This window comes from Apodemus sylvaticus, chromosome 1, assembly GCF_947179515.1.
Source record: "Apodemus sylvaticus chromosome 1, mApoSyl1.1, whole genome shotgun sequence".
Classification (NCBI taxonomy): domain Eukaryota; kingdom Metazoa; phylum Chordata; class Mammalia; order Rodentia; family Muridae; genus Apodemus; species Apodemus sylvaticus.
In genome coordinates this window covers 121,040,541-121,053,977 of record NC_067472.1, presented here as the reverse complement: position 1 = coordinate 121,053,977, position 13,437 = coordinate 121,040,541, and the positions used below count along the sequence as shown (strand labels likewise).

At 34.0% G+C, this 13,437-nt stretch overlaps 1 protein-coding gene across 1 annotated transcript in view; it reads left to right on the top strand.

Moving 5' to 3' along the window:
- Nucleotides 1–13,437, top strand: part of LOC127666341 (vomeronasal type-2 receptor 116-like) — a 31,986-nt gene that overhangs the window by 4,687 nt on the left and 13,862 nt on the right. Inside the window, exons 2-5 of the mRNA XM_052159165.1 lie at nucleotides 2,737–3,016; nucleotides 3,401–4,204; nucleotides 4,909–5,136; nucleotides 5,501–5,624. Coding sequence (XP_052015125.1) covers nucleotides 2,737–3,016; nucleotides 3,401–4,204; nucleotides 4,909–5,136; nucleotides 5,501–5,624 — 1,436 coding nt within the window. The remainder of the gene's footprint in view (nucleotides 1–2,736; nucleotides 3,017–3,400; nucleotides 4,205–4,908; nucleotides 5,137–5,500; nucleotides 5,625–13,437) is intronic.

Sequence of the window (13,437 nt, the reverse complement as noted above, 5' to 3'; positions counted from 1 at the left end):
GTATTATAAAAATATAAAGCACTAAATATTTTATATAGAAACCACTGAATAAAGTGATTGTATAATATACATGTTAATATAAATTAAAACCTATGATAAAAAATTAATCATTAAATTTCATTAAAGCTAATTTGATTTAAATGGTCCTTTATTCAATTTAGGCTTTCTTGATGTATCATTTATGATCTATTTGTTTAAGTGTGAATGCATCTATATACTTATATAGATGTATAAGTTCAACACCTAATACCTAGAATATTTTATTGGGAATCTTGAATGTTGTATCCTTTAACTCTTATCTTTTTATAACCTCATCTCTACCCTATTCCTAAATCTACTTTCTGTTCCATACCTGTACATTTGCATTTTAATATAAATGAGAATGTATGCTTCATACATTTTTTTTTTTACTAAGCATACTATTTACCAAGGCTAACTAAATTGCCAGCATAAATCAAATTTGTATTCCCGTCATTATTTAAATAAAATGTATTTTTAGTACTATCTACTCAATTTGTGACTTTTGCTCCCTCAACTTCTGTAAGATCATTTCAAAATTACTTCCAATATGGGCCCACATCTTTGTATTCACTCATTAAAATTTGTCATATAAAGAATAGTATTACAATAGGATAAAAAGAATTGTCAGAATATAAAAAAATTTGAACAAACAGAAAAGGAGCCCCTGCAAATATAAAGGCATAAACAACAAAGTTATATTCAAAGAGAAAAATAGACACGCACATCTTTACATCAAGTAGTCCATTAAAAGAAAAGCTTGGAAGCTATAAAATATACACAGAAATCTATAAACTTAAAAAGTAAATTTCTTGACAAATATGATAAGGCAAAGAATTTCCAAAATGTCACTGAGTTTATCTTCTGTTTTTCATCCAAATGAAAATGTATCACAGGTGAGTTTTTGTATCTCAAGTGTGGATAGAAGACATAGAATTGGGTTTTCTTCACTGTTATAGACATGGATGCATTTCTATTCTTCTCCTTGAAGCCATATATTTAGTCCAGTACCATTATTGAAGACAGCTTTTATTTTTTAAATTTTAGTGTAGTTTTCTGGATGTTGTTATAAAAAATATTTGTGCATCCAAAGGGGTGTGTTTATTTCTAGGTCTCCAGTTGCATTCTCTTGATCAACACCCACCCCCATTTTGGCCAATTTTATTAAGAGAGGTATTAAGTACAAAGTGAGATCAGAAATGGTGACAGTGCTATTAATTATTTCATTACTTAGGGTTTTCTTTAGCTCTTCTTTTTAAAATACCAAACTGCAGTTGGTAAAGAAACATTTAAAATTACTTGACATATCTGGATAAATCTGAACTAAATAGAAACCACGGCAAGTTATGTGATACCTAAGGATACACATGAAGTTAGAGGATCTCAGTCGTAACAGGGAAATATTATAGTTATAACCAATCTTATATCACTCAATTTTGTACAACCTCAAATAGAAAATGAAAAGAGATGACAGGTGTGGTATGAAAAAAAGTGTAAGAATTACATTACCTATGAATTCATTAAACTTTTGCAATTATTGAAAAAAGCAAGTATGGCTACTTATCCTTTATATATTTATGAAGGGTCATGACAATTTTAGTCATGATTCTGTAAAGAAGTATATCATTCTAGATAATTCTCATTTATTCTCCACAAATGTTAAGTATTAGAATTATGTATGAAAGCGTTGGAAGATTCAAAGTTGGCTCAGAAATATTTTTTCTTCATGTAGGACACATGTTCAAAAATGTTTCACCATGTTCAAAAAAATAAGAAACATAGAAAAAATGTCACAATCCTATTAATATAAAATTTATATTTAAAAAGTTTATTAAAAATCAAAAGAAAAATGAACATGGTGTCTAATTTCAGAACACAGTTAAAGAAGTCAAAAGAAGTTAACAGCAAACTGTACATGCTTAATACATCTATCTATAGTAAATACAAAAGTTCAAAAGATGTAATATGCTTCAATTCACCTAATTTGATAAAACAACTTTAAAACTTAAATAATTTTGCAGATCTCACATCCTAATACATATACATAGCAAGTAACTGGATAGCCCAATCAATGGGGCACAAAACTGGACAGCCTAATCAATGAGTCACAAAATCCAAAATTTCTATGCTTAAAACACATTAAACTTTATTTAAGATTACCATAATTAAAACCCATATGCGCTTATCAATGAGTACATACCATGTGTTTTCTTTTCTGATTGCTTCACCTCACTCAGGATACATTCTTCAGTTCAACCAATTTTCCTAAAAATTTCATGAATTCATTGTTTTTAATAGCTGAGTCATATTTCATAGTGTAAATATACCATATATTCTTTATCCATTCCTCTGTTGAAGGCTATCTGGGTTCTTTCCAGTTTCTGGCTATTATAAATAGGGCTGCACTATAAGTGGATATTAGCCCAGAAGCTTGGAATACCCAGAAAACAATTTATATATCAAATGATGCTCAAGAAGAAGGAATGAGAGGCCTTGGTCCTAGAAAGTCTCAGTGCAACAGTGTAGGGGAATACCAGGATAGGGAAGTGGGAAGTGGTTGATTGGGGAACAGGAGTGAAAAGAGGGCTTATGGGACTTTCTGGGAGGGGGGATCCTAGAAAGGGGAAATCATTTGAAATGTAAATAAAAATATATTAAATAAAAAAGTAAATAGAAAAAGAACACATATCCACCATAATTGGTGTGCTCTGTTTTCAGTGTGACACCTAAGACCATCCTCTTGATTTCCTCTGTTTATTTTGCCATTGAAGAAATAAATAGGAACATTCATATTTTACCCAACATTTCCCTACAAGTTAAGATTGAATGTAACTTAATACAGGATCATGTGAAAGGAGGTTTGTTTTTGAAAAGAAAGGAAATTGTTCCTAATTACTACTGTAAAAATCAGAGAAGATATCTAATTGTACTTACGGGACCTCAATGGATGACATCTTACAAATTTGGACCAGTCCTCTACTTCTCTAGAACGCCAGAGGTAAGTCATTAAGGGTTACATTTAATGAAATACTATCTTACAGCAGTCTGATTTTCTGAATACCAAAAGTGACTAAAAGGCAGAGAATTCATTTACATCTATTCTGATTAATCAAGCACAAAATTTAGATATTTTCTTTGACAAACACAAAATTTTATTGCAAACTAGTGGGAAGACATGCTAATGTGAAATGTTTTGGCAGAAGACTTAGTCTATCTGCTCTTGTATAGCAATTCACAAGAAGTTGGATATGATTTTAATAATAAAACGAAGAATCCATACTTTATCACACTTCTAGCATGTGCTCTAGCACACATAGAACTTAGAATGAGCACTATGCATCTCATCTTCTTCATACTGATGCTTATGGTCAATATCTTTCAGATTTACTGTGGTTATTTTCGTTTCCTAAGTGATCAGGAACAGTTTCCACATCTCTACCAGATTACTCCCAAGGACACATCTCTGTCACTAGCCATGGTGTCCCTAATAGTTCACTTCAGATGGACCTGGGTAGGAGTGATCATTACAGATGATGACCATGGAATTGAATTCCTTTCTGAATTGAGAACAGGAATGGAAAGAAGCAGTGTCTGCTTAGCATTTGTCACTATCATCTCATATGAGAAGTTTTCATATGTTAACATGATTGATATGTATTATCACCAAATCATAATGTCATCAGCAAAAGTTGTGATTGTCTATGGGGATAAAGAATCTCCTGTACAAATTAACTTCATAATATGGAAATTTAAAAACATTCAGAGACTCTGGGTCAGTGTTTCACAATTTGATATGATCACAATGATAGGAGATTTCATGCTTAACTCCTTGCATGGGACTCTTATTTTTTCACATCAGCAGTCTGAGATGTCTGGTTTTAAACAATTTATGGAGACAGTGTACCCTTCTAACTACAGTAATGACATGTCTTTCGCTAAACTGTGGTGGACTTATTTTAAGTGTTCTTTGCCACCTCCTAATTGTAAAAAATTGAAAAAATGTCCAACCAAAACTCTATTTACATGGTTTTTTGTGCCACCCCTTGGAATGTCTATGAGTGAAACATGCTACAACTTATACAATTCTGTGTATGCTGTGGCTCACTCACTCCATGAGATGGTTTTTCAACATGTAGACACATACTCAGAGAATGCTGGAAAGGTACTGGAATATAACTCCTGGAAGGTAATGACTCTTAGACTAAATGGCATATATATCATAGGGATGGCATTCATAAAGGCAATCTTTAGTGCAAAGTATATGTAAAGAAGTAAAATTTATCCTAAATATATGTCTTTCTTTTCTCTACCACTGCATAAGAGGCAAATCATGTTACTATCATAATTAATGATACAACTAGCATTGGAACCCAAGTCAGCATTTCATTATTTTTCTCATGATATGTCATCTGATATTTCAGTCATATATGTATTTCATGACTTTATTACTTGAAACTTTTCTCATGAAATCAGTAAATGAAATTAAGAAAATAACATGTCTTTTATTTGATCAAAAATTTTAATTCAATGAATAAATCTGAAATAATTTTACCTTCTTTTGCTGTATTTTGAGCTATTGTGTATTTAGCATAATTAATGAGCAAATAGCACTGTTGGCAGAAAAAAATGGATAATTTATTACTATTTTCAAATAAGAAAATTCATGTGGATATGTGTTACCACACCAATTCCAGTAAGAATACAGTATTTGTAAAGCATAAGGAAACTACTTTGCATGCATAAAAATGAATTTCATTTTTTCAGTACTGGATAAATCTAGTAATCCAGTATATATGGAATGTATAATGGATATGAATGATTTTCCAAGCTTTATAATTTCTGTAGTAATGTGTCTGCATAGCTGAAAGTAAAATGACAAATATATTTTAGGTGTTCTCTTTTCTGAAGTACATAAAATTTGTAAATCCTTCTGGTGACCTGGTAAACATGGATCAGAATAGAAAACTGGATGCAGAGTACGACATTTTCTACATCATTGATATTTTAAAACAATATGGGCTAAAAATGAAAATAGGAAGGTTTTCTGGTCACTTTCCAAATGGACAGCAACTCTTTATGTCTAATGAAATGATTGAGTGGGCTACAGATATCAAGGAGGTAATTTGGTTTTAATTTTTCTGCTTTACATGAAGAAAAATTATCTACACTCATATCTACTTTTGTTATAGCATAAAAATTTTGACGTTTCCTCATTTATTGAATTCCACTATCCTAGATTCATTCTCTCTCTCTCTCTCTCTCTCTCTCTCTCTCTCTCTCTCTCTCTCTCTCTCTCTCTCTCTCCCTCTCTCTCCATATGTTCCCAAAATTTTTATCTATAAAAAGCAAAACAAGCTAATTTTGCTTTAGATTATGATATGTGTGACTAAAAGGTTTTTCAGTGGCTTTCTTTTGCAAATCACTGCATCTTTTACCACATATGTCAAACTGTTTTTTCTATTATGTATCTTATTTTCTTCAGATGCTACCCTCTGTATGCAGTATTCCTTGCAGAGCAGGACTCAGAAAATACTTTAAGGAAGGAACGGTTGTCTGCTGTTTTGATTGTTACCCCTGCCCAGAAAACGAAATTTCCAACATGACAGGTAAGGGTATATTTTCTCAAAGTAGTGATATATTGCTTATATCTCCCATATGCACCAAGTTCTTTTTTTTTCTTTTTTCTTTTTTTTTTTATTCGATATAATTTATTTACATTTCAAATGATTTCCCCTTTTCTAGCCCCCTACTCCCCGATAGTCCCGTAAGCCCCCTTCTCTTCCCCTGTCCTCCCTCCCACCCCTTCCCACTTCCCTGTTCTGGTTTTGCCGAATACTGTTTCACTGAGTCTTTCCAGAACCAGGGGCCACTCCTCCTTTCTTCTTGTATCTCATTTGATGTGTGGATTATGTTTTGGGTATTCCAGTTTTCTAGGTTAATAACCACTTATTAGTGAGTGCATACCATGATTCACCTTTTGAGTCTGGGTTACCTCACTTAGTATGATGTTCTCTAGCTCCATCCATTTGCCTAAGAATTTCATGAATTCATTGTTTCTAATGGCTGAATAGTACTCCATTGTGTAGATATACCACATTTTTTGCATCCACTCTTCTGTTGAGGGATACCTGGGTTCTTTCCAGCATCTGGCAATTATAAATAGGGCTGCTATGAACATAGTAGAGCATGTATCCTTATTACATGGTGGGGAATCCTCTGGATATATGCCCAGGAGTGGTATAGCAGGATCTTCTGGAAGTGAGGATGCACCAAGTTCTTGAAAGTCATTATGGAAAGTAAATGATAAATAAAAGTTCAAAAATTAACATCAGTAACACTGTGATTTGAAATAGTGCCTTTTTTGAACTTCAGTTTTTTCTCATAATTCTAGAACGAATGATAACTATTTCTTCAGAGTAGTAAACATTAATGCATTTTTATAACTGTGTACTTCAAATTTATTGAAGACATTGATGCTATGCATTATTATTTTTCAGAATTCCATGAGTTTTACAACAGTCACTACATGTTACTTGATGTTGTATCATGTTTAGAAGTATGTGTTTTTGAATTTTTCTATGGTGGCGCAACAGTATATTTAAAATTTGTATTTTTCAATTGCCCTTTTGTCCACAGATGAGTTTTGAGACCAATAAATGGAACTATGAATAAAAGCTTTTGTTTTAAGATTAATATATTGTTTCCACAGAGATATTATACTTAAATAGTTACCAGTATTTACATTTAGATTAGTAAAAGATTTGAAAATAATTCTTCCAAATAGGAATGCAATAAGAAGATGAAATATAAAATTACTTGCAGTTGCAGGGCTTAGAACTAACCAAGAAAATAACTGAAAGTTTAAGATGCAGGCAAGTGTATAAATGATTGTAAATGGTTTACATGTGAGGATTATGAAGAGGAAGTACAAACTGAAAAAAATTACACTAAAATATTAACCAAATTTCATGATACAACTCAGACTCTACTGTAAAAAAATGAAACTGCTTAATTAGAATGATAATACAAATAAGTTAAGAAAACTTATTAATTAAAATGATATTGTAGCACATGTTTCAAAATCAAATAATCGGTTGATTTTATTGACTTTAGCATTGGTCGATTATAGCACACCAAAATAAATTTTATTAAATTTGCCTTGCTCCTATATATTTTTCTTTTTTATTGTAAATCTCTCATACAGAGCATCCAGGTACTCAAAACTTCTAGTTTCTCTACTCTGCTTGGCTTCTTCCTACATCCCTCTCTCAAAGAACCATTCTCCCTGTTTTATGTCTAGAAAAGTATGGGCCTCCAAAACAAGATAGTCTAACAGGACCAAAGGAGATACAATACGTCAAGCCAAGAGTAATCATACCAAGGATAGAAATGGCAACCCAATAAGTAGAAATGAATCTCAAGGACCTCCAAACAGTCAGAGATATACCTAGTCCCATTGTTATGAGTCCCACAGGAACTCAAGCTAAGAGTACCTCAAGCAGACCTACTCATGCTTCTTGCTAGATCCTTTGTTTTTTCTGACACACATGTAAGAGTTCTGCATAGTGAAATGGTAGAATATTTGCCCGCATGAGCGTGTGTGCATGTGCCTGTGTGTGTGTGTGTGCCTGTGTATGTGTGCCTCTGTGTGTGTATGTATGTATGTGTGTGTGTGTGTGTGTGTGTGTTTACTGATCTGAATTCCCTCTGTATTTTTTCACTTTTCCCTAAGGTATTTTCTGAAGGGGAGGACATGATGAAGATTTCTAATGTAGTCTCTCTCTGAATGCCTGCATATTGGTCTATATACCTGCTCCTAACTGCTGCTTAACAAATATTCTCTACTGGTTCCAGGATAGAGAACAGAACTGAACTGATCTAACTACATAAATATGTATGTATGCATATGTGTGTGTGTGTGTGTGTGTGTATGTGTGTAGTTATATTGTTTTATAACTGTTTTCTGAACTGTTATACATACTGATATGCTGCTATATATATTGTTATATATTGGTATTTATATATTGTTTATATGCCTATATAAATAATGGAACAATATCAATTAGGAATCTTTACTTAATTTTTTATTTTTTATTAAACTAATAAAATATATTTAAAATATATTTTTAATTACTCAAATATATTTTAATTGGTAAATGCCTCTTAAATGTACATGATATCTTCTGATGCTAAAATTAATAAGTACTCAACCAGATTTTAAAATCAATTTGGAACTTTAAACATGAAAGAATTAAAAAAATGTATCTTATGATGATCTTTATTAAAGGAATTTGTGACAAGTTCCTAATTAGATAGAATGTGTTCCATCTCCAAGGGAGAATACTCAGTGTAAATGAGGCTTCACAGAACTTATGGGATAGTGTTTCTATTTCATGAAATAGTTTGAATAGTATTGGTATTAGGTCTTCTTTGAAGGTCTGATAGAGTTCTGCACTAAAAGATGTTTTATTTGATGCTGATTTAACTTTGGTATTTGGTATCTGTCTAGAAAACTGTCCATTTCATTCAGATTTTCCAGTTTTGTATCCTATGTTCACCAAAAATTTGATGATCCTGTTTCTGTTGTCATAGCTCCCTTTTAATTTCATATTTTGTTATTTTAGATACTGTCTATGTGCCCAATGGTTAGTCTGGCTAAGGGTTTATCTATCTTGTTGATTTTCTCAAAGACCAGCTCCAGGGTTTGGTTGATTCTTTGTATAGTTCTTTTTGTTTCTACTTGGTTAATTTCAGCCCTGAGTTTGAGAATGTCCTGCCATCTACTTACCTCTTGGGTGTATTTGCTTCTTTTTGTTCTAGAGCTTTCAGACATGCCCTTAAGGTGGTAGTTTATGCACTCTCTAGTTTCTTTTGGAGGCACTAACAGCTGATTTTTCCACCAAGCATTGCATTCATTGTATCTCACAAGTTAAGGTATGTTGTGCCTTCCTTTTTATTAAATTGTAAAAAGTCTTTAATTTCTTTATTTCACCCTTGACAAAGTTATTATTGAGTCGGCAGTTGTTCAGTTTTCATGTATATGTGGGCAATCTCTTGTTTAAGTTGCAATTGAAAATGAGCCTTAATCCATGGTGACCTGATAGGATGCATGGAATAATTGAGATTTTTTCCTATCTGTTGAGGCCTGTTTTGTGACTGATTATATGGTGAATTTTGGAGAAGGTACCATGTACCATGAGGTGCTAAGAAAAAAGATATATATATATATATTTAGTATGAAGTGTTCTGTACAAATCCATTTGGTCCTTAACTTCTGTTAGTTTCACTGATTCTTTATTTAGTTTTGTTTCCATAATCTGTCCACTGATGGGGATAGGGTGTTGAAGTCTCCCACTATTACTTTGTAAAGTGCAATGTGTGGTTTGAGCTTTAGTAAAGTTCCTTTTATGAATGTGGGTGCCCTTGCCTTTGGAGCATAGAAGTTCAGAATCAAGAATTCTTCTTAGTAGATTTTTCCTTTGATGATTATGAAGTGTACTTCCTTATCCAATTTGATAACTTTTGGTTGAGTGTTGCTTTTATTCAATATTAGAATGGCTACACGAGCTTGTTTCCTGGGACCATTTGCTTGGAAAATTGTTTTCCTGCCCATTACTCTGACCTTTGACACCAAGATGCATTCCTTGTACTCAGAAAAAAAAATGCTGCATCCTGTTTATATATCCAGTCTGTTAACCTTTGTTTTTTAATTGAGAAACTGAATTCATTGATGTCAACAGACATTAAGGAATAGTGATTGTTGGTTCTTATTATTTTTGATGTTAGTTTTACTTTTTTTTTTGACTATCTTCTTTTGGGTTTGTTGAAAGACTATTACTTTTTTGTTCTTTCTAGGTTATAGTTTTCCTCATTGTGTTTGAGATTTTTCCATCTATTATCCTTTGTAGGGTTGGATTTGCAGAAGGATAATGTGTAAATTTGTTTTTGTCAAGGAATATCTCATTTTTTCCACCTATTGTATTTGCGGATTTTGCTGGGTATAGTAGCTAGAGCTGGCATTTTTGCTCTCTTAGGGTCTGTATAACATGTGCCCAGGATCTTCTAGCCTTAAGAGTTTCTGATGGGATGTCTGGAGCAATTCTGATGGGTCTGCTTCTATATGTTAGTTGACATATTTCCCTTATTGTTTTTAATATTCTTTCATTGTTTTGTTCATTTGTTGTTTTGACTACTATGTGACAGGAGAAATTTCTTTTCTGGTCCCATCTATTTAGAGTTCTATAGGCCTCTTATATGTTTGTAGTTATCTCTTTCTTTAGGTTAGGGAAGATTTTTTGTAAATTTGTTGAAGATATTTACTGCCCCTTTAAGTTGGGAATCTTCACTCTCTTCATTATCTATTAACTTTAGGTTTGGTCTTCTCATTTTGTCCTGGATTTCCTGCATGTATTAGGTTAGGAACATTTTGCATTTCAAACTTTCTTTGACTGTTTTGTTAATGTTTTCTATGCTATCTTCTGCACCTCAGATTCTCTCTTCCCTCTCTTGTATTCTGTTGGTGGTGCTTGTGTCTATAACTCCTGATTTCTTCCCTAGGTGTTCTATCTCCTGGGTTGTCTCTCTCTGTGATTTTCTTTCTTTCTTTTTTTTTTTTCCACTTTTAGATCCTGGATGGTTTCCGTTAATTCCTTCAACTGTTGGTTGTGCTTTTTCTGTAATTGTTTAAGGGATTATTGTGTTTCCACTTTAAGGGCTTCAAGCAGTTTACCTTTGTTCTCCTGTATTTCTTTAACTGATTTATTTATGTCTTTCTTAAAGTCCTCTATGATCATAATGAGATGAGATTTTAAATCAGAGTTTTGTTTTCTGGTGTGTTGAGGTATCCAGGGTTCACTGTAGTGGAAGAATTGGGTTCTGAACCAAGTAGCCTTCGTTTTTCTTGCTTATGTTCTTGCTCTTTCCCTTCACAATCTGGTTATCTCTGGTATTAGCTGGCCTTGCTGTCTATGACTGTGGCTTGTTCCTCCTGCAAGCCTGTGTGTCAGAACTCCTGGGAGACCAGTTTGTTGTGGGAGGAATTTGTATATGAAGAGCTCTGGTACAGGGTCAGCTTTGGAATGCATCCTGTCCAAAGGCTGATCCTTGGTTATTGTGTCCTGATGGCTCAAGGAATATCCCTGTTAGACAAGGTATTTGAGCAGAAGGACTGGTTATATCTGAGCTCACAGGAGAATCAAGACTCCTAGAAGACTATTTCTCTCTAGAAAGTATTTGGTTGTGGGAGTACTTCTGCACAGGATCAGCTCTAGTTGCAGATGGAACCTGGAAGAATTCTGTCCCAGTCTACTCCTCAGTTCCTGTGTCTTGAAGGTTCTGGGAAAGTCCCTCTGAGCAGAAGTGGTGGTCTTACCTGTGTTAACAGGTGTGTCTGCTCCCCTAGGAGACCAGCTTTCACCTGGCAGTATTTAGTTAAGGAGTACTGTGGCACAGGATAAGCTCTGGGTGAAGACAGAAACCAGAAACCAGAAACCAGAAACCAGAGACCAGAAACCAGAAACCAGAAACCAGAAACCAGAAACCAGAAACCAGAAACCAGAAACCAGAAACCAGAAACCAGAAACCAGAAACCAGAAACCAGAAACCAGAAACCAGAAACCAGAAACCAGAAACCAGAAACCAGAAACCAGAAACCAGAAACCAGAAACAAACGAGAAACCAGAAACCAGAAACCAGAAATATTATCCAGTGGTTTTCCCAGAGAGAATCCAATCAGTTTCTAGGCATTCAAGACTTCTTCAAGTATTTTTTTTTACTCGATATATTTTTTATTTACATTTAAAATCATTCCGCCTTTTCTAGCCCCCAACTCCCCAAAAGTCCCATAAGCCCCCTTCCCTCCCCCTGTTCTCCCACCCACCATTTCCTACTTCCCTGTTCTGGTTTTGCCCTATACTGCTTCACTGAGTCTTTCCAGAACAAGGGGCTACTCCTCCGTTCTTCTTGTACCTCATTTGATTTGTGGATTATGTTTTGGGTATTCCAGGTTTCTAGGTTAATATCCACTTATTAGTAAGTGCATATCATGATTGATCATTTGAGACTGGGTTACCTCACTTAGTATGATGTTCTCCAGCTCTATCCATTTGCCTAAGAATTTCATGAATTCATTGTTTCTAAGGCTGAAGAGTACTCCATTGTGTATATATACCACATTTTTTGCATCCACTCTTCTGTTGAGGGATACCTGGGTTCTTTCCAGGTTCTGGCTATTATAAATAGGGCTGCTATGAACATAGTGGAGCATATATCCTTATTACATGCTGGGGAATCCTCTGGGTGTATGTCCTGGAGTAGTATAGCAGGATCCTCCGGAAGTGAGGTGCCCAGTTTTCTGAGGAACCTCCAGACTGATTTCCAGAGTAGCTGTACCAATTTGCAACCCCATCAGCATTGGAGGAGTGTTCCTCTTTCTCTACATCCTCGCCAATACCTCCTGTCTTCTGAATTTTTAATCTTAGCCATTCTGACTGGTGTAAGGTGAAATCTCAGGGTTGTTTTGATTTGCATTTCCCTAATGACAAATTAATTTGAGCATTTTTTAAGATCAAGTTTTGATATAAACATTTACCACTCTGTGGTTGTCTTGAATTCTGTGATCTCAAACTCCCCAGTCTTGGACTCACTGTCTACTGCCATCTACTGGAACAGAGCATGCTGACCTCCAATTGAACCAGCACCATTTGTTGAAAAGACTTTCTTTTTTTCCATTGGATGTTTTCAGCTCCTTTGTTGAAGATCAAGTTACCATAGGTGTGTGGCTTCATTTCTGACTCTTCAATCCTATTCCATTGATCCACTTGTTGTTTTATCACTGATTTTATTAAGATCTCTTTAAGATCTATCCACTTAATGTGGTGATGTATCTGCCTCTGTGTATTTTGATTTTATTTTGTGTGTACACCTTGTTCCTCATTAGTCCAAGAATATAATCATGAATGAGTGTTGGATTTTGGTGAAAAGTTTTCAGTATCTAATGAATTAATCTCTAAAACTTTTTTCAGCTTTTTATACTGTGGATAATGTTGATGGATTTTTTTTTAATATGCAACATCTCTGACATTAATAACACTTTATCATGGTAGATGATATTTTTAATTTGTTATTTTGATTCTCTAAAACAAAACTCACAACAGTTTTTGAGCTGTGACATTTATCATAAATGACCATAACAGAACTTGGCCTAAAATTCTCTTCATTTGCCGAGTAGTTCTGTAATTTAGTTACCCTGTTTTCTATGACCTAATAAAAATAATTTGGCCGTGGTAGTGTTTCATTTTTACTTTTCTTTTTTTTTCTTTTATTGGATATATATTTACATTTCAAACACTATCCCCTTTCCAGATCTGTCCTCTGGAACCACTTAACCCATACCCCCTCTTCTTGCCTCTATGAGGGTGC